At 31.2% G+C, this 23,337-nt stretch overlaps 2 protein-coding genes across 2 annotated transcripts; both read right to left on the reverse strand.

Annotated features, from left to right (window-relative positions):
* Positions 1-5,145: 5,145 nt before the first annotated feature.
* Positions 5,146-6,980, reverse strand: LOC127250169 (peroxidase 40-like). Its single transcript, XM_051273328.1, has 3 exons — positions 6,702-6,980; positions 6,429-6,620; positions 5,146-5,706 (listed from the first exon to the last, which is right to left on the reverse strand). Exons 1-3 carry the CDS (start codon positions 6,978-6,980, stop codon positions 5,146-5,148), a joined length of 1,032 nt encoding a protein of 343 aa, XP_051129285.1.
* A 12,709-nt stretch (positions 6,981-19,689) lies between these two features.
* On the reverse strand, positions 19,690-22,209 carry LOC127250206 (WRKY transcription factor 23-like). Its single transcript, XM_051273365.1, has 3 exons — positions 21,562-22,209; positions 21,004-21,147; positions 19,690-20,770 (listed from the first exon to the last, which is right to left on the reverse strand). Exons 1-3 carry the CDS (start codon positions 22,059-22,061, stop codon positions 20,269-20,271), a joined length of 1,146 nt encoding a protein of 381 aa, XP_051129322.1. The 5' UTR covers positions 22,062-22,209; the 3' UTR covers positions 19,690-20,268.
* Positions 22,210-23,337: the final 1,128 nt, after the last annotated feature.

The raw sequence follows: 23,337 nt of genomic DNA on the forward strand, positions 1-23,337 counted from the left end.
TTGTATTATGGACATATTTATCTTTGAGAATTGGTTTACGACGATGAAGTGTGATCTAGGTGAGTTAAAGATATAGCTTAATGTGGGTCGTAGTAATAAGTGAAAAATAATGCAAATAACGTGTTACAAATATGGAGAACCAACAATAAGACATAAAATTTGAATTTGACCCTCATGGAGCAGTTACAACATATATGAGAGTATCATCCATTCATATGTCCGACCTTAATTTAAATGGTGGCAGTACTCCGGTATCAAAATGCTTTATTATTTTGTATCAAGATGTATTACATTTGCTAACTTCAGTACTAACACAAAATTTATTTTGTTTGTATTATAATGTATGTGGTTCATTAGAGTTTGTTTAGGTTTGAAATTTGTATATTTTTTATTTATCGTATATTTTTACGAGAGTTATTAATTGAGTTGTTAAATTGGATTAATTATTGGGGATTGAACTAATATTTGTTATATGCAGTTTTGAAAAAAATAGGCAAAAAATGAGTGAGAACATTAAATTAAACAGTAGAAAAAGTTTTACTTAAGGAAATTATGTCATAATTAACAATAAATATATTTTCTTGCAATTTTTTATTTCATTAGTGACTTTTAGTAGCAAAATTATGTTTCAAAAACTTGCGATGAAATTAGCAACATATATATTCCCTTGCAATTTTTAATGTTATCAAAAAAGAGTTGTGATGGAAATGTGGGTCATTAATTCCGATACAATATTCTGTGACAAAAAATTATCATAGTCGTTTCACTATTATGAAAGTATTTACAACAACTCTCACTGGTTCACTTGGTTGTATGTTCTTTCGTAACTAGAAATTGCGACAGAAAATTTGTCAATTGTGACAAAATTATTCCATAGCAATTAGTGATTTTTTTTTTAGAAGTGATTTTCAAACTATTAAAATCGGGTACTTCTAAAAACAACTTGTTAGAAAAAATACTATATGTAGTTCAAAAATATTTGGGCATCGGTAGAAGATATGATAGAGGTTTTCCACTTTTGTTTAGTATGAGCTTAAAATACCGGTAAGTCACAGGTAGTTATTGATAGTGTGGTTAGGTATATAAATGCTGGTAAGTCACAAGCACGCGTGTCACCTGTCCGGACCAGATAATTACATGCATATATGATAAATAATTATTTGAAATTCAAATAATATATTTATGACCGGAATTAAATTTGGTGTTTATGATCGAAATTAAATTGATGTTTATGAACGGAATTAAGTATGGTGTTTATGGCCGAACATTACCAGAATTTAATTATCGTCGATTACGGAGGTTTTGACTTGGGCGTTAATTGCCCCACTTGATGGAGGTACCTATAAAAAGCCCTCTCGGTTTAGTAGACCAATGCTCTACTAAAGGTGGCCCAATAAACTACTGTCAGATGACAATATCCTTGTTTTATGTTTTATTTTTACTTTTTAATTTATTTATGTACACTTATTATTATTATTAGGAGACTTGTTATTAATATTGATATGGTTGCCACGTTTTTTTATTTATTTATCATTATTATTATTATTATTATTATTATTATTATATGGTATTATCATTAATAATACAATTTAATTAAACAATCTTAATTTTATTAATGTTTTTTATTTTGTTTTACTTGTAATAATTATTATTTGTAGTTTTATTATTGATTGGGTGCGTGTTTTTATTTTTTAACATTCTCTGCTAAATATATATATTAACACAGTCAACATACATTTATATACTTTTTTTTTTTATTTATTTAATAATTTCAAAATATAATAATTTTTTATTAATTTAAAAATAATATGATTCAGTTAATTCAATTTAGTGGAAAATTAAAAAAAAATTCTAAAAAAAGTTAATATAATTTTTATTCGTAATATAAACAAAAATTTTATTTATTTTGATAATTATTTTTAATATACAGGCACTACTTTAGAATACATATCTACATAAAAATTAACTAGTATTTTTTATCACATTCAAAATTCTACTATTTTTAAATAAAATAATTTAGTGTTCAACAATGTAAAAAAATAAATAAAAGAAGTGGTTCATTACAAAACATACAAATCAAACGTTCCAATTAAATATTTGAAATAAAATCAAGGGTCTTATCTTATCCTTATTTGAAGTTCGTCAATTCTACTTGAACTTAGTGTTGCATACGAAAATGACATGAATTGAGACACACAATTGTGTACTTGGACCTCCTTGAAAATTATCACATGGTAGTATGCTTTAACTCCTTTTTGAAATAGCATTTTTTCCTATAACAATAATAAACATCAAAATACTTTTATAACAAATAAACATAATATAACATAAAAAAAAAATTTATATAGCATATAATTTAACTTACTTGATGCGACAATCTTTTTTTTTTTTTTTTTCTTATTCTTGTCATCCGACGCTTATGAATATTGACTATGGTTCCTCTCCTTTTCATAGTCGGTGGATCACGTACAAGAACTTCAGTTTCATCGGGAGACACATCATTGCAAATATTTGCATCATTTAAATCCATACTTCCCAAGCAAGCTCGCATTTTTTCTTTTATGATTTTCATACCCTCAATTATAACCAATCTTGCTTCTGCATTGGTTTTGGCTAATGAAGTAAGATTATAAAACTTCTTTATTGTTGTATTGACAAATGCCAACTCAGTAAGCAAATTACTATTACTATTTTGAGTTGCATTGTCACTTAGTGTAGAGAATGATGCGCTTTTGGCATCTTTAGTCCATGTCTTCAAAATATATTTTTCGGGTATCATAATTTGTTTAGTATTTGTAAATACCGACAAAATATGTCTGCATAATATACCCGTAGTTTAAACCCTAAAACTTTATTTGTACAACGTTCCTATCATAAATGCATATATCTAACGGTTATATCAATATTAATAACAAGTCTCATAATAATAATAACTGTATATAAATAAATTAAAAAGAAAAAATAAAACATAAAGTCAGGACATTGCCACCTGACAGTAGTTTATTGGCCTACCTTTAGTAGGAGCACGGCTCGCGAGAGCAGGGTCTACTAAACCCCTATAAAAGACCCTCTCCACCACCCAATTACGACACCACACTTCTTCTTCTCTAATCCTCTCCAACCTACTCAATTTCTGGCGAGTTTTTCGGCAAGCTCCAGAATCTATACTTGTCTAGCTTCCCGATATAGCTTCAATCCCTTTATATTAGTTCGCCGGAGCTCCGAAATATTGGGGTGTCACCTAATTCGGAGACGAACGTCGTTTTATCTTTGGAAACGTTACGCCACGAACCGGAGGCACTACCGGGGCATATTTGTTTTTACGGAAAGAGGTTCCACCTCGGCTCAACGTGATTATCGAATTTATTTCGATAAAATTATTTTGATTATCAAATTTATTTGATAAATTGATTATCGAATTTATTTCGATAAAATTATTGTGATTATCAAATTTATTTTGATACATTGATTATCGAATTGATTTCGATAAAATTATTGTCATTATCAAATTTATTTTGATAAATTGATTATCAAATTTATTTCGATAAAATTGTTGTAATTATCAAAATTATTTTGATAAATTGATTATCGAATTTATTTCGATAAATTATTATTGATTATCGAATTTATTTCGATTGATTATTGAATTAATTACGATAAATTATTTTGATATCAAATTTTGTATTTCGATAATTATTTGATATTTTCGCGGTATAAAATTTTTCCAACACTTTAGAATTCATTTCAGAAAGAAATTCGAAATTCAACATAAGTCATATATTGTGTCTAAATATATTCTTTATTTACTTCAAACCATTTGGTGTATCTTCCATGAAAAAAATAAAATAAAATCATAAATACAGAGAGTTGTCCATGAAAAACAATTATTTTTTCATTCACAAGATAATTGACCAACAAAGTAATGAAACTCATAATAAACACTTTTTTTTTATTATTATTTATACTTTAGTTATCATGTAAAATTTGAACATAGGAATATACAGTAAGCAACCAAAAATAAAAAATAAAAAAATCATTGAAATCAAATTGTCCAAAAAGCGTAACAATATATGGTGTAACAAACCGGTCATTCCTCTAGTCCAAAACCACCGAGGACACACTACGGTGTTGAATATGGATCACCAGTATCTTTTTGTAAGTCTCAAACTTTTATTACTTAAAAAACTACATTAATGCTTTACAATTCTTTTTATGTATAAAAAATTTTTTGTTACTCGTAATATTCTATGATATAATAAACATGCAATTGTAATTGTGCATATAAAATAATAAAATCATGTAAAATAGGCATGTAACTAACTGTATTATTTTTTTGGAGCCATTTACTTCACCAATATATTTCATTCTTACCATTTTGTTTAAACAATATATAAGGAAAAAGCTATATAAATTTTAACGTTTCATAATTTTAAACAATTTACGACACAAAAAGCAAGATATTGGCATGAATTTGCTAGAAAATATTGAAATCCCAAAAACACAAACATTAAAATATATAATATAGAGTAGAAGAGTTCATAACTTTAAACGAAATTAATGCCATGTCAAGGACACTTGTGGGCTCTTAGGAACTCTTAGGATTTGATACAATTTCCCTCTACAACTACAATTCAAACTCAAATTTTGTGTATTTTGTGTCCAAATCGTTGTAGAAGCAACAAAAAATAAATCAAAAATAAAATTCGTAACCTAAAAGGCTAATTGACATTAATCAATGAATTAATAAATTGACCTTTAGTTAAGGAATGATAAAATTTTATGTTACAAAAACCGTATTATCTCTTCAAAGCTGATGATTCTACTTCGGAGGAATTGACAATTGCTACACATGTTGTTGGTGCTTACTTGCCAATGATTATTTAATATATATATATATATATAATTCAAACTTAATGATAACAAAATACCTTCTTGACTACATATATTATAAACCATGGCCAGAACACATTTAACAACAACCTGCATGCATGATATTTATAGTACCAAGCATTTCATTTCATTACATATATATATATATATAGATATTATTTTTCAGATAGAGGACATGCATTATATATAATATATATATATATATATTGATTGATGTGATGTCGGGTCGGAGCGGAGGTGAAATGAATTAATCGATCAAGAATTGACAACCCTACAGTTTGTCCGAATCTGTCCTTCCTCCTGCAGCTGAACAAGGCTTCCCATCCTCACCATGGCCTGTCGGAAACCCTCAAAGAAGACCCCGACGTCGGCAGCATAAGCCTCAATAATGGCCCGCGTCTCATCACTTCCGGCGACCAGCGCCTGATCGGAGCCGAGCAAGCCCTCGCCGGACAGAAGGTTAACGTAGTACTGATTGTCGAAAGCCGTGGGGCTGACGTGGTCGAGATCTGCCAGCGTGGCGTTTCCGTCTGCCTGAGAGGAGCAGAGCTGCTGCAGCGACTGGAGAAACTCGAGATTGACGTCGGGGGGCCCGGCGGCGATCCTGGCGCTGAAGGTGGAGCATCGGGCCTTGCCCATGGTGTGGGCGCCGGAGAGGGCGACCATGTCCTGGAGAGAGAGTCCTGCGGCCTGGAATTTCGACAGCAGTGTCGGGACGTCGGAATTCGGACCGGGAATGTTGTTGTTGGCTGCTGTCTTGCTCGCGCTCACGCTGTCCCTCCTCCCCATCTGCACTTGCCATCCCGGCCCACCTGACTAATTAGTTAATCAATTAATTATGACGATCGACTATCAGTATCCATGTTCTATTTTTAGATGATATAAATGACCGACTCACTTAAAAGATAATTAATTAATTAATTATGATGATCGACTATTAGTATAGGCGTTGTTAGATGATATAAATGACCGACTTACTTAAAAGGTAATCAATTAATTATAATGATCAACTATGAGTATTAGTGTTGTTAAATGATATAAATGACTGGTTCACTTAAAAGGTAATCAATTAATTATGATGATCAAATATCAGTATTAGTGTTGTTAGATAATATAAATAATCGACTCACTTAAAATGTAATCAATTAATTATGATGATTGACTGTCTGTATCAGTGTTACTAGATTATATAAATGACCAACTAACTTAAAAGATAATCAATTAATTATGATTATCGACTATCAGTATCAGCGTGTTAGATTATATAAATGTCCGACTCACTTAAAATGTTAAACTCTTAGGATACGCCACCAAATGGAACTTGTATGTGAACAACAAATAGGAGACGATGGGACTCAAACTCGAAATCTAAGCTCTGATAATGTGTTAGATGATATAAATGACTGAGTAAAGTTTAACTTGTTAAGATGCCGCATTATTTATTTATCTAAAAACAGAAGTAAACCAAACAAGTGTATATATGTATAGAGTGAGAGAGAGAAGAAATTGAAGATGATATATGTATGTAGTAATTGTACGAGAAGAACGGAGTCTCTCGCAGCAATGGCGAGGATGTCGGCGCAGGAGACAGTGGTGGGGCAGAGAAATTCAAGATCAGCTTTGATGGCATCAATCAGCTCAAACCCTCTCAAGGAGTTTGCGTTTGGAGCTGCACTCTTCTCTCCCATGAAATTCTCACTGTCATCAAGCAACACCGACGCATCGCAACCCTACAATTAATTAATTTATTAATAAATTAATTAAAAGTCAGAAAGAATCTATTTAATAATATAATTAATTAATTTGCTTGCATTAACGAAGCAGTCGTGGAAATGGAGGCGGAGCAAAGAAGCCGCCATTCTGGGGTCTTCCGAGACGGCCTTTTCCACCCAAGAAAACACTATTGGCTCTGCCTCAGGACAGCTATCCACGTACAATCCGAAGCTCAACATAATAACATTATTATTGCTATAATTGCCTGTCGTCGTTTCATTTGCTGCTGAAAACATTAACTGGAGCAAGAGGATCAACATGCAGAAACTGCAGCAGGCCGCAGAATATGGTAATAACCAGTGCCTGCAGCTACCCATATGAATGTGTATATATATATATATATATATGTTGGATAAGATATGTTTTGGTGAGTAATTAATTAATTTTTGAGAGAATTAGAATTAGAATTGGAATTGGAATTGGAATAGTAATTGGAAGAAGAGATGCATGTATATATAGACGACGTAGTCAATGACATATCTTTAGCTGTTCACCTAATGCCGTGTCATGTGATTCCATATATACGTCATCTTTAATTTTGATTTTGATTTTGATTATTATTATTATTGATTAATTTGAGATATATATATATATATATATAATATTAATCCACAAGCAAAGCCATAAATAGTGATCTAAAGTTGAGTTAATTAAGCATGTATGGATGGATGACTATTGCTGTGTTTGCACCATACACTTTCATTCATTCCATACTATTTATTTTTCAAAAAATATCATATCGAATATTTTTCCTTTTTTCTCTCAAAACATCAAATCAAATACTAATTTTTTTATTTTTTTAAATTTTTAAAAATGTTGGGGTGCAAACCTAAGTCCTACATCGGAAGCTGTGAAGAAATATTTCACACTTTATAAGTCTCAAGTGAACTCCACTAGTATGAAGCCTTTTGGAGAATATCCAAAAACAAATCCGTACGGGCTCAGCCCAAAGCGGATAATATCATATTAGTGTTGAGTTGACCAGTCCCAACAGTGGTATCAGAGCCTGGTTAGATGGTGGAGTGGACTGGGTAGCGACCCAGTCCCAACACTGGTATCAGAGCCCGATTAGATGGTGGAGTGGACTCGGTGGCGACCCAGTCCCAACAGTGGTATCAGAGCCCGGTTAGATGGTGGAGTGGACTGGGTGGCATTGGGCATTGGTTGTGGTGGTGGGTGGTACAAGGTGGGGGTCCTTGGTTTCGGACAATATCATATTAGCTTTGAGTTGACCCAATCCCGACAAAAAACTTCCAAAAATCTCTATCTAAACAAACCCTGTCTATCCTCACACTACTATATTAATTAAGTAATTAGTTTGTTCCATTGATGATCGGGTCAAATGGCGTTGGTACACTAGGCAGGCAGCAACTGCCACAATTACGTACTACTATAGATATATATATATATATATATATATATAGGGCTCAAATCAATTGTATGAATGCATGTGTAGGTTACGTTGAATGGATATATATATGGATATGAAAATTAAGAATAACAACACGTACATACATATATAGATATATAGATATATATGTATATATTTCATGTCTGATTCTGACAGAAATCATGCATGCATGTTGAGCCACCAAAGCCGTGTGTACAGTTTATTTAAGGTGTGTTTCTTTACCGTGGTGGTTTGAAAAAATTAAATTTGATTTTGGATCTAATTTGAATTTTAAAATGAGTTTGGATTTAGTTTGAATTTTAAAATAGATTTTAATTTATGGGTTGCTTTAGTGTGTACGTTTTGTTTGAGTTTTGGAAGTTTTGATTAATTTGATGAGTACTAAATATAATAATATAAATATGTATTAAATTTAAATTTTTAAAATTAACAATAATATAATTTAATTATAAAATTGTATTTTATCTACGTATATATTTTTAATTTTTATTTATTTATATTATAAAAAAATTTATTATCTAAAAAATGATATACATATGGTATATATTTTATTAAATTAGTATTATTATAAATTTCAAATAAATGATTTCTTGGGTGTTTGCACGGTCGTGCAAGTTGTTTTTGTTTTAAATATATATATACATATAAATGTAGCGCATAATACGCATGTAGGTGGAATGAGAATCGGATGAAAGAGGGGTTAATTTTAAAATTTTCAAAAAAAAAAATTATTATTGAAAATTATTTTTTTTCCTTCGTTGGAGTTTTTTTAAATATTTTGTTATTTTTAATAAAAAAATTAATTATACGTTGAAAATATTACATAACACTCATTATATCCTAAAAAAAATATTCAAATTTAATTGCAAAACTTAAATTCAAAATATCAACATCCAAACAAATACATCATATATAAAATTTTAATACTCCCTCGTCTCGCAAGAAAGTTGTTATGATTTTTTTGCGTATTGATATTTGAATATTAATTATTATATCAATACACAGTAGAAATCAAGATAGAAAGGCAAAAATACGTTTATTAGTATCTTATAATACAAATACAATAATATTTTTCGACTAAATTATTCAAATATAAGGATACTTTTAATGTTAAGTACAAATAAAGTAAAAACCAAATGACAATTTTATTGCGGGTTCGTAGGAGTATATCTTTTATCTTATTCTAATTATTTTTTAATACTATATACTTCCTCCGTCCCAAAAGTAAGTATCAATTTGCTTTTTATATGTAGTTTTAGAAATATTAGTATTATATTGGAATATAGTAGAAATAAAGTGGAAATGACTAAAATAACCTTATTAGTATGTGTGATATAAAGGTAATGACATTTGTGTAATGTATTGTAAGTTGTAAGGGTATTTGTAATATTAGATAGAAAGTACAATTACTAAAAAAAGAAATGGATACTTTGTTATGAGACGGACTAAAATAGAAAATTAGATACTTTGTTATGAGACGGAAGAAGTATATTATATCTATATATGTTAAAAAATATATATAAATAAAATAATGAAATAGTAAAGAATGGACTGCATTTTATTATATATAAGTACATATATGATAATATATATATATATATATATGTGTGTATAAGGTATAGAGTTCCTGTGTTAAATCAAAACTTTTAGAACAATGCTGCAACATACTTAAATATATATAGCACACATAAAATACAATATATGATAATTATCACACAAGATTTGTTCGTCTTTTTTTTTTTTTTTTTTTTTTTTTTATGAATACATGGGTTAGGGGTGTCAAAAGTAAACCCAACCTGAAAAACGGAACCGTTCGACCTGAAATTTTTTAGGTTCGAGTTTGAAAAAAATCGGGTCGATCCGAACCCGAAACGGAAAAAATTAGTGTCGTGTTCGGGTCGTGTTTCGAGTTGACCTGATAACCTAAAATATAAAAATCAGGTTAGATTTTGGGTTTCGTGTTTCGGATTGACCTGAAATTTTTATTATTATTATTTTAATTTATAATATTTATATTATTTTAAATATAAAATAATATAAAAATTAAAATAAAAATGATATTTTTTAGGTCAATTTAATTTTTTTTAAGTTTTCGGATCTATTTCGTGTCGGGTTTATTCGGGTTTCGGGTGACCTGAAACTAATTCAGGTCCTGAACCCAACCTGAAAGAATTCGTATCGTATTCGGGTCTAGGGTTTCATGTCAGATTTCGGGTTCGGATCGAGTTCGGGCTGATAGTTTTTTATTATCCTCATGACTTAACCCGACACGAACATGACCCAATAACACGAATTGACACCCATATTCCTGACAAATCTAGGTCCTAATATTTCATTTAGTTGGGCCTTATTTTAAATTCCTAACCCTTTGGACTCTTTCTTTGCCTCGCTTAGATTTTTTATAATTTTTTCAAGAACTGTTATCTTAAAATTATTTTTGGAATAGAATTAATTTAATTTTTCGATCTTCAATCTGGGCTGAAGAGAAAATCCACCAAACCCGGTCCATCAAAGTGGATAGTTGAGCCCAGAGCAATTTATTTAAATAATATTTTATGGGATAGTTTAAGTTAAGAAATGCAAGTCCAAATAATTCAAATATTAAAATTTGGAAATTCAATAAAAGTGTATTGGTTTCTTGTTAGATATATAATAGTAATTTATATTTCAAAAATATAATTACCGAAATAAATTCGATATTACAGCAATTTTATCGAAATAAATTCGATGATCAATTTATCAGAATAAATTTGATAATCACAAGAATTTTATTAGAAATAATTCGATAATCACGTCGAGTTGAGGTAGTACTTCTCTCCGTAAAATTAAGTACACCCCGGTAGTGCCTTCGGTTCGTGACGCAAAGTTCCCAAAGATGAAACGACGCTCGTCTCCGAATTAGGTGGCACCCCTATATTTCGGAGCTCCGACGAACTAAAATGAAACGAACCGAAACCTTTATATAGGCATGTACAAGTATGGAGACTTTAATTCATCCAAAACCAATTAAAATTGAATTGATTGATTTTGGTAGAAACCGACCAACGTGCACCAATTCAAATTGGTTTGAATTCCATAATTTGCATGCATAATGCATTTATTCCATTATTCAAAAAATTTGAAATTTATGCATATATAATAATATATACAAATTTCTTCCATGCATGCAACATACATGCATTTAATTTAATTTTTGTATGCACTTGAGTGCATTAATTTCTTGCACGCAACTATGTACATTATGACTATATTTCGGCTTATTTAAATTTATATTCTTGGGCTTCGGGTTCAATAAAATATTTTTGTGTTTTTTATTATGTATAATAGACTTCGTCAAGTCTAATATTCATCAAGCCCAAGTCTAATCTCTCAACCCACGACCACATTCGTAGATTCGGGTGAGCCGCGCTCGACTGTGGCTTACCGACATTTATGTGCCTGAACCACATTCTGACAATCATTATATAGTCTATATACATTTCAACTCACCGAATAATCGGTTTCAAAAATTATGAATTTAATTTATAAATTAAATTCCATCGACTAAATAAATAATCGATCAACCGATTATCAAACAATCCCCCACATGAGTGGAAATGTCCATAATTAGGACAAGACACACTTAGTTCTAGAGATATTGATACGTCAGGATAGGTAGTTTGTGGCTTTGAACCTTCCTTAGTCAATATCATTGTCTGCACCGGTGGCCTAGTTGACACGATGCATTGAACTATTCCACCTTGGTGTGCACCTTAGTCAATAATATTGACATGTCGCTATCTCAGCTTCATTTTGTAGTACACGTTTTGATCCGTTTAAGCCATGGATCACCTCTTTGGATTTATAAGTATTTCATTTGAAACAGCCCTCACTTCACATTTACATAGGTAATCCTATCTTAAAGTATCCAACTCTACTCTTAGGATTATTAAGAATAAGTGACTCAACCTCACCACTTTGCACTTCATAACACTCGTAGCTTTTCAGGGAATAGAGATTGAGTGTTCGTGCCGAAAAATTACAGCTTAGTTGTCCCATTGAACCAAAGCTTGGGATCTCCAAGTGATTTTGGTTGGGTTACCTCTGTAACTGTCTCTTAACTTGTGGATTTCAGACTCATTCCCTTTAGCAGTTTGAACATTTGATCACGATGTAACCCTTTGGTTAGCGGATCCGCAAGATTTTCTATTGACCTTACAAAGTCAATAGTTATAACTCCACTAGTGATCAATTGTCTCACAGTATTGTGTCTGCGTCGGATATGTCGGCTTCCATTTTTAGCCTTTTCTATAGCAGCTTCGCTATCGCAATGTATTAAAACTTGAGGTACTGGTTTTGTCCAAAATGAAATATCATCCAGAAAATTTCTAAGTCATTCGGCTTCTTCCCCGGATTTATCCAAAGCAATGAATTCTGATTCCATGGTGGACCGAGCTATACAAGTTTGTTTCGTGGACTTCCACGAAACTGCTCCTCCTCTGATCGTAAAGACATATCCGTTTGTCGATAACGAGTCTTTCGTATCAGATATCTAATTAGCATCGTAGTACTCTTCAAGTACTAGAGGATATTTATTGTAGTGTATGCCAAAATCAAGAATATATTTTAAATAACTCAAGATTCTCACTAGCGCTTTCCAATGATCGTGATTTGGATTGCTAGTATAGAGGCTCAGTTTGTTTATTGGCCAAGCTAAATCAGGCCTTGTACAATAAGTTAAGTACATAAGGCTCCCAAGTATTTTGGCATACTCTTCTTGAGCAACAGGATAACCTTGGTTTTTGCTCAAGTGAACACTTAGATCCATAGGAGTTTTTACTGGAGTATTGTCGAAAGCATTGAACTTTTTCAATACTTTCTCAATATAGTGAGACTGAGTTAGCACAATTCCTTCGTCATTTCTTAGAGTTCGCATTCCAAGAATCACATCAGCGACTCCCATGTCTTTTATGTTAAAGTTCCTACTTAACATGCGTTTAACTTATTCAATTAGGCAAATTTTTTTCGCCATAATTAAAAGATCGTCTACATATAGACATACCATTAGAAATCAGGTAGGATTTTATTTTATGTAGACACATTTGTCACATTATTTAATTTTGAAGCCATTCGATAACATTACATTATCAAACTTCAAGTGCCATTGTAAAGGTGTTTGTCTCAGTCCGTACAAAGACTTAATAAGTTTACACACCTTCTTCTCTTGGCCATGAACTGACAAACCCTTCAGGTTGTTCCATATATACTTTTTTCTCTAATTCACCATTTAGAAAGGCAGTCTTCACATTCATATGGTGAATCTCGATATTATGCAGGCAGCAATCGAAAGAAGCACACTAATGGATGTTATCCTGGTTACCGGTGAATAAGTATCGACGAAGTCAAATCCTTCTATTTGTTTAAAGCTCTTTGCCACAAGTCGGGCTTTATACTTATCAATAGATCCATCAGCTTTGTATTTCTTTATCAAAATCTACTTACACACTAAAGGTTTACAACATTCGGTAGATCAGTTAACACCCTACGTGTTATTTTGCATGATGGATTCTATTTTACTGTCAATGGCAGAATGGGGCATCCGGACTAGAAAAGGCTTCCTTGATCGGTGTCAGTTCATTATCCAACATATATGTAACACAATCTGGACCGAATGTTTTCTCAACTCTAGTCCTTTTGCTACGACGAGGTTCAGTAACCTCTTGATCAAGAGTAGTCGTCATTTTTCTTTTCTCACCATGTAGTTTATTTTCTACGGGTTTAGGATTGAGCTAGATCTTTTCTTTGTACGGATAGATATTTTCGAAGAATATTGCATTCTTCGACTCTATCATAGTTCTTTCGGTCATTTCAAGAATGTCCAACTTATGAACTATGAATCGATAAGCTCTACTATTCAGTGCATATCCAATGAACACACAATCTACCGTCTTCGGGCCAATAGTGACTTGCTTCGGAGGCAGTACTTTCATTTTCGCCAGGCATCCCCACACTTTTAAGTATTTGTATGAAGGTTTTCTTCCTTTCCATAATTTATAAGGAGTCACATCCTTACCTTTAAATGGAATTTTGTTCAAAATATAATTTGCAGTTAGAACTACTTCCTCCCACAAGTTTTGGGGTAGTCCTGAACTACTTTAAGAGTTCTGTTTTTGCATTCTGAGACTCCATTCGTTTGAGGTGAATATAAAACCGTAGTTTGATGAATTATGCCACTTCCGTTGCATAATTCTTCAAATGAAACTACATACTCGCCACCTTGATCACTACGAACAGCCTTAATCTTACAGCCTAGTTGATTTTCCACCTCATTTTTTTAGTTTTTTAAGGCTTCTAATGCTTCTCATTTTTCTCTTAACAGGTAAAGATAGGAATATCTTGTGCAATCATCTATAAAGGTGATAAAGTATTGTTTTGCCACCTTGAGTTTGCACAAATTTCAAATCACACACATCAGTGTGAATTAATTCCAATTGCTCCGTATTTCTTTCAACTGAAGGAAATGTTAATCTAGCCATTTTTGCCTCCACGCAAACTTATCATTTATTTTGGGTGTTCACTTCTTTAATATTTAGTAAATTGAGATTTAGTAATCTTTTTATAGAATTTAGATTAACAAGTCCTAATCTACAATGACATAAATTAGAACACTCAACCAAATACGAGAAAGAAGAAGCATTGTAACTGTCATTCGGTGCTCGGCGCACTACCATTACATTCAATTCGAACATTCTATTTGAAAGATTCCCTTTAGCTAAGAACATGTCGTATTTTAGTAAAATAAATTTATCCGCTACAAAGACTAGTTTAAAACTATGTCTGACCAGTAGTTATCATGAGATGAGGTTTTTGTTGATGTCAGGTGTTCTCACTCATTTGACTTCGGAAGAGGCATGGTTACTCATGCATAATTTTCTTCCTTCAATCTTTTTATAAGTCGAGAAACTTGCCTTGTAAAAAAAAGATATGGCACGTGGCACCGGTATCAATGAACATGCCTTCGTAATTACAACATAACTGGTCTCGTATATAACATTTACAAGATTATCAACGTTGAAGTCACGATAAGTCCTGTAGGACGTCTCGACTAAGTGAGAACTATGATTAAATTTCTTCTTATTAGACAGTCTATAGACACGTGCTTGTAGCATATACAACGCAGATGTTATAGATGTTAAGTAAAATAACATCTTCTTAGTTGGTCTTGTCTGTTTGCTTTACTGAGACTGTATAGCTTGTATCTAGAACTACGTATGGCTTGATCCCGTTTAGGTACGTAGGCGTCTTTAGTCGATACCTCAAGGAGGTCGACACCGGCCAATGATATGATCTGATTTCCGGTAGCATCCATGATATTGCCATATTAATCGTTGGCCACCATTCTTGCATTATATCTATAGATATTCATTTCTACGATTGTTAGATATATAATAATAATTTATATTGCAAGAATATAATAATCGAAATAAATTCGATATCACAACAATTTTATCGAAATAAATTCGATATCACAACAATTTTTTCGAAATAAATTCGATAATCAATTTATCAAAATAAATTTGATAATCACGATAATTTTATCAAAATAATTCGATAATCACGTCGAGTCACGGTAGAACCTCTCTCCGTAAAAACGAGGACCCCCGGTAGTGCCTCTGGTTCGTGGCGCAACGTTCTCAAAGATGAAACGACGTTTGTCTCCGAATTAGGTGACACTCCAATATTTCGAAACTCCAACGAACTAAAATGAGGAGAACTTTTACTATGTCAGAGGTTTAAATAGAAAGGAAAAGGTCGGAATATTGATCGGAATCTTAACGGAGAAATCGCCGGAAACAAATAAAATATATATATTAGAGAGAATGGGAGAAAGAATGATTTTTTGTTCTTTCAAATGAAAAAACCGAGGCCTTTATATAGGCATGTACAAGTGGGGAAACTTTAATTTATTCAAAACCAATTAAAATTGAATTGATTGATTTTGGTATATACTGACCAAACGTTCACCAATTCAAATTGGTTTGAATTCCATAACTTGCATGCATCAAATGCATTAACATGCATTTATTCCATTATTAAAAAAATTAAAATTTATGCATATATAATAATATATGCAAATTTCTTCCATGCATGCAAAATACATGCATTTAATTTAATTTTTTCATGCACTAGAGTGCATTAATTTCATGCATGCAACTATGTGCATTATGACTATATTTCGGTCTATTTAAATTTATTTTCTTAAGTTTCGGGTTTAATAAAATATTTTTGTGTTTTTTTATTATGTATTATATGCATGAACCACATTATGACACCTATTATATAATCTATATGCATTTCAACTCACCGAATAATTGTTTCAAAAATTATGAATTTAATTTATAAATTAAATTCCATCGACTAAATAAATTATTGATCAACCGGTTATCCAACATTTCTTTTACTTCCTTGATTGATTTATTTTGCTATTACTTCCTTCATTGTCTGTAGAGATTTTCCAGCTTAGATCACATCTAGAATTTTTAATCATTCTTTTATTCCTTTGGATTATTTTTATTTTAATTCTTTTTTTGCAATTTTCTTTACCATAAACTTTCCTTGAATTCCAATTTTATTTCATTCTTTTCATTCTCTTTTACCTTTCAAACAACACGTTATTTTCTTGATTCAATTTCGAGTGATTCTTTACGTTTCAGATTGTTTATTGAGGAAGTCGGAGAACCCATAAATTTTCGACTAGTTCAATTCGCTAAGTCTTCGAAAATAATTCGAGGGACAACAAAGGTTAATAAATTAAATTTTTTTTAGTAAATTCAATTGAGAGAATTACGAAAATGTCTTCTAAAGTTGACATTTGATGATTGAGAAACAAAATAGACATTAGAAGAGAATTGTAATTCATTACCATCAATGAGAATTGCTGATCTTGATTGATATAGTACTTGAAAATATTTTATTCTATGTTTCCAATGAGGCTTATTAGGACCTTGATCAAACTAGGGTCGATAAAAATTAATTATGGGCCTGTGGGTTTAGTTTTCACAGGCCCAATGGGCCTGATTAGATTAATTACTCCACAAGGGTTCAATATTATATTATAGCCTAAAAGACCAGTAGTACATAATTTATAGTCTTTCTATATATATATATATATATATTTTTCACCTAATTAATAAAAATTTCCCAAGATGCATTAGCTAGGTACTAACACTAACTAGCTGGTAAAAGATGCTTAAAATTAATCATACTGTTAAATCATTAATAAAAATAAATAAATACAAAGTTTCGATCATGCAAAATTGAAGCATGCAGCAACTCATGCATAATATTCTGTTTGTTCCCTATAAGCAGGTAAACTTTCCAGCAATTTTGGCTTTACGACTTCAATTTAATTTATGTTTTTTTACATATATTACTGCAAGTTTAATTTCCCACCTGACTCAATTCCCAATCTTTGTGATAGGCTACACTAATTATTTAATTAAATTAAAAGGGGTGAACAACCCTTAATTTGACTGCCAAATAATTAATTAATAAATTAACATTGTAATCCATTTACACATTTCCACACCATTTGTATCAATTAATTAATTGTAGAAGAGATAAATTGAGCAATTAAAATTTGATTATTATTTTTTTATTTTTTATTTTGATTTCCAGACATGTTGAAGATATATATACAAAAATATTACAATATAATGCTTCTGGTGTTGGCAAAGAATATTATTATTCACACCTCTTTACAGTTAGAAATTTTTGTCCATTCCGATTCCCTTTGCATGGTTGTCGTCTCCAAATATTTCCATTACTCACTTTATTTTGCTTGCATTTTTGGAATTTGTAGATTTTCCACTCATCCTGTTTTTAACACACACACACACACAAAAAATAAAAAATAAAAAATAAAGTAGTTTTATGTCAGCTTTATTAATGTGGAGGAATCTTAACCTTATTAAGTTGTCACACATTATTAATATAATTATTTATCACTATATATATAATCTATGAATTTTATTTTTCCACGCACAATAATAATAACAATAATAATTCTTTTATTCCCTAAATGCATTTTTCAATAATTTGCTCTAATAGCAACACTAAATGTCTTGTCACTGAATTATTATCCCCCAAGATATTCGAAATTAGATTAATCGATCGACTTCTTCGACAAGTATTCATCATAACATAGCAATTAACGATGAACTAAATTATTCGATTCGATTCAAATATAAAATAATCTAATAATATATATATATATATATGTTTGTCAACAAATATATAGCTAGCTAGCTATTAATCTGATGTACGGAATGTGATTAAATTGTTCCTTAGCACACTATGGTTTTCTTACTTAATTTTTGTATTGTGTAATATTAATAACCACATATTTTAATTTTGTACCCTCAAGATTTATTTATTTAGATAAAAAAAAAAAGGAAAAAAATAAAGAAGCTAAGATAGTTTGGTCCCCTGTCACAAATATGGTTAATGCCTATATATCTATATGCAAGAGGCATGCACGATTTTATAATTAAGTTTTGAAAGTAAGAAATTTAGCTAGTACTTAATTATTTTTATTTTTATTATTATATGTAGTTATGGTGGATAACAATCATTTTCTATGCACCATTAGATGTAGTTAATTCATAATTACATTATAGTTTTAGACTAATTAACAATCCACATATATATACATAAGAGTAAAAATAAATAAATTTTTCATTGTTATTGCTCTACCTTTTTCTCCAATTTCTCTTTTTGGAGGCACAATATTTTTTAAATGGAAGATGGAAACAATTTTATGAGGTTCTAATTAATCTAATTATTACACTATTGGCCATATATATATATATATATATATATTATGTAACTGATGAAATGACCTTTAGGTAAGGAAATGTAGCTAATTTAATGATCATAAGGGCTTCTATAAATAACTCACTATGATCTAGCTACGATTTAAATTTAATTTAGAGGTCTTTATATTTATATTCAAAAGTAAATATGATTGACTAAATTTAGTTATTATGGTAGGAATAACAGCTACATGGTTTCTTTTTCTTTATGCTATTGCAATTTATCATAACCAAATTTGCTTAATTTTTTGTTAAAATTTGCTAATAAAAAAAACTCATGGGAAGTATCATCAAAGGTTGTTAATATTGCAAGAATATTTGTAAGAAGTAATTATGGGTATTGATATTTGGATAAGTGTATCTGATTTATATTTCTTTAAAATTGCTATATATATAGTAATTAACTAGTAATCCTATTCCCTCTAAATTAACACTTATTTCAAACATTTCTATTACAATTAAAACTTAAAAACCCTTCTATTTTATTTTTTTTTTCCCCACAAATTTCTTGATTCTTCAATCAAAATATAAAATTAACAATTGTCACACCCAAGTTCCCTCCACATGTCAACCAATTTTTCTGGCTATACAAGAAAATTAAGATGAGATTTTTCATTCAACTTTCCCTCATCAATTGCAGCAAAATGCAAATACTAATCATTTAGTACATTGAAATGATGATAAAAAGATAAAAATAAAATAAAATTAACAACATTTATTTCTTACATACATCATTGCCAATAATATCAACATCAAATCCCCCTCTCTTAAGCTCATGAGAAATCAAGAAATTTAAAAATCAAAAGCTTAAACCTGAAAGTGAAAACAAGAAAACCCTAACCCTAGCTAATCTCACAGCATTTCTTAGCTTCTCAGAGAAGACCAATCAATCATATACTTAATGAATCTGATGATACACAAAAATATAATTAAAAATACACACACTATAATTAATTATCACAATTACTGAAGTAAAAAGAAAAAGGTTGAATCAAGTACAATAAACTACACCAAAAATACATGAACTAAGAGGAGAGTAATAAATAACTGAAATTAATTAATTCTAATAAAATATATATATATATATATATAATATGAAATGGGTTCTATATGTAAAGAAAGAACCCACACTTTCCCAAGTCAGCTGCAAATTAAGAAATACAAAAATATACAGAATCTAATAATTAGCTACTAATCTAAGCAATATATTAATTAAACAATTAATAGTAATAATAATAATAATAATAATTCAAACTCCTTACTAATTAATTAATTAATTAATTAATTAATCAACATGTGATGATCATATCAGTATAGTAACTTAAAAATTAATTTCAATTTCTACTCCTCCTTCTGATCCTTCAACATCTGTGATGGCAGCATGTCCTGGAGAAGGCCATGGTCTCTCGCCGAAGAAGACGACGAAGGGCAAAATGGTGTTTCCCGAAACATAGGAGGAAATGTAGGATTATTACCGGTGCTGATCAAACTCAACGGCGGATTATTCAAGCTATGGAAATAGGGTTGCTGCTGCTGCTGCTGAATAACCACCTGTGGCTGTCTTAATTGCTGCTGCTGCTGCTGATGATGATGATGATACTGATGGTGGCTGAGTATTTGGGGAATTAGAAAGTTGGAGGCGGCGGAGCCACCGCGGAGTGATCCGGCGGCGCCGCCGAACATGGAGGTTTCCGGCAGGAACCCAAAGCTGCCCCGGGGGGTGATGGGGCAGGGATGTGTGTGTGTACCTTCGTAGGTTGTGACAACAATGGATGGATCCTCAGAGGATCTTTCAACTCGCTTTTTCACTCCACATGCTGTACTTGTACAACGATAGTAGCTCCTACAATAAATCAATTTGATTGATTAAAAACACTGTCCCAAAAATCAAAAAATAAGAACACAATTTGGCAATAATTATTATTATTATTATTATTCACAACAATTAACCTAGCTAGCTCGTCGAAATCATTAGCTCCCCAAAGCTCATCATTCTTACAGACTGAAAACCCCTAAGATATATATATATATATATATACACGTATGTATGTATTTGATCGATGAGTGTGAATATACCTTGGAAAAGGGCTGTTTTTCACAGCTTTCTGACCGTACTTTCTCCATCTGTATCCATCATCCAAATGATCGATTTCACTCTTTGTCATGAACGCAAATCTCGGTTCTCTTGCCCTCTTTTGGTTCTTCTTTTTGGGTTTCAGTCTGGTGAGAAATTTTTAAAAAGTAAGAAATAAATAAGACCCAAAAAATCACCTTTTTCTTAATCGGACGACATATGTATATATATATATATATGTGTGTGTATGTATACATAAAGGGCACAAAATTAAAATACGAGGCATCAAATCTGCGTACTGGATTTTCTTTTCGAAGTAATCAGATCATGATGAAGAACAGAAACCCCATCCCCATTATTATCGACAAGATCTACTTACCTCTCACAACCTTTTTGTTGGAAGATCTTTATCCTAATTAGTTTACAGAAATTTTTAAAGCACAAGAAAATTACACGGCCCGGCCCTAATGGTCTCCGATCACAGCACTGGGAATTGATTAATTAATTAAACAAATTGAAATGGAATTAAGGATAAATTAATTAATTAATTAAATAATTACTTTTTCTTAGCGGTTTTTTCTTGATCCTGAGATTCTTCGTCTCCATCGCCTTCTCCTTCACCTTCACCTTCTGCAGTGATTTCATTCTTTTTGTGGTCGTCGTTGGCAGCTGCCTCCGTCGAAGACGACGACATGGAGGAGGAATTAGGGGTGGCGGGAGCATTCGCCGCCTCGTGATAATATTCCGGCGCGGCGGCGGAGGGCGGCGAATGGAGAGGGGCGGTGATGTTCTGAAGCAAATCGTCGAATATGGATGAAGGAATGGTGAAATCATGGACGCTGCTGAGGACGTCGACGAATCCCAAGGAGGGCTTCTGCTGGTGGTGATGATCGGAGGGTATGTCGAATAGGGAGGTGGTCGGAGTCGAGGAAAACCCGCCGCCCGGAATATTTATGATCTGATCGGAAAATAATGGCGGCGGTGGCGGTGGCGGTGTGGGGAGGGTGGGGGAATTCTGCGTTTGTGAGGGGGTTTGGGTGTGAGTTTTCTTCTCCTCCATGGATTGTGATTTCGGGCATAGATTCTCTCCTTGGTCGTCTGTCTGGTGATGTTCTGCAACACTGATAATGAAATCGAACCTCTGTAGAGAGAGAGAGAGAGAGAGGAGAGAGAGAGGAAATGGTGTTTAGTTTTGGGGGTTTTCTCAGTGTGAAGACAGACTTTGATATGGCTTCTTTTTCTCCCTCTTTATTATTTTCTTTCTTGATTTTTAATTTTTTCTTTTTTTTAGACGGGTGGGGTTACTGTGGGGTGTGGGTGGGGGGGATTCGGACAAGAATGTGGGCCCACAAACTGTGTTATTTTTTGTTTTCAATATAGATATATGATTACAGATATATTTTTATTTTATATATATATATTACTTTCTCTTTCTTTTATAATTAGAAATTTAGAACGTAGTAGTATTTCTATTTTGCGTGTAATTTCACCATTTCTTTTTTCTTTTTTTTCTTCCTTGATAAATTAATTAAACATCTCTGGTATTACAATTTGTACCATTAGCACACGTTTAAAATGGTTGTAAATAGATGATGATAGGCGTGCAATATTAAGAGGAGATGGTTATAAATAATACTAATAACATAGGTAAGGTAATTAAGCCCTGTTACATTTAAATTTAGTGATAAATGTCTTGGTACACTCTTGACATGATACTTTAAAAAAATGTGTAATTAGTAAATAATTAAAAATATATTAGTAAAAATAATTTATCTTATAATATATAGAAACTATAATTTACACATAGTATGGGAAACAACGTAGATAATAATATTATTATTATTATTATTATTATTATTATTATTTTATATAGAAAGAGAGGAGAGGAGAGGAGAGGAGAGGGGGAAATGGCGGTGAGCCGTTGGTACGGAAACTTAAAGGGGAGTAGGGAGAGGAAAGGAAGAATTATTATGCTATTTTTATTTTTTTTGCCGATTAAATTCATTAGTAATTTATTTCTATGTTACTTTTTTGGCCTCGAAATAAGAATATTATTTCTTGTGTTGTATTTAAATTTTTTAATATTAATATTGTAATTTGTAATAAAAATAAATAAAAATATTTTTATTAATATTGTATACTATGAAAATAATAATATTTATGTAATATATTATAAATTATAAAAATATTTATAATATTAGATAAATAATGCAGTTATTAAATTAAAAAATAATAATATTTTTTTAATAAATAAAATGAAAAATAATATTCTTAACATGAGCATTTTTTTTCTACTTATTTTACTATTTTTTTATTAATTATTTAATATTTTTTAT

Source organism: Andrographis paniculata, unplaced genomic scaffold (genome assembly GCF_009805555.1).
Source record: "Andrographis paniculata isolate CXL003 unplaced genomic scaffold, ASM980555v1 Contig37END, whole genome shotgun sequence".
Taxonomy (NCBI): Eukaryota; Viridiplantae; Streptophyta; class Magnoliopsida; order Lamiales; family Acanthaceae; genus Andrographis; species Andrographis paniculata.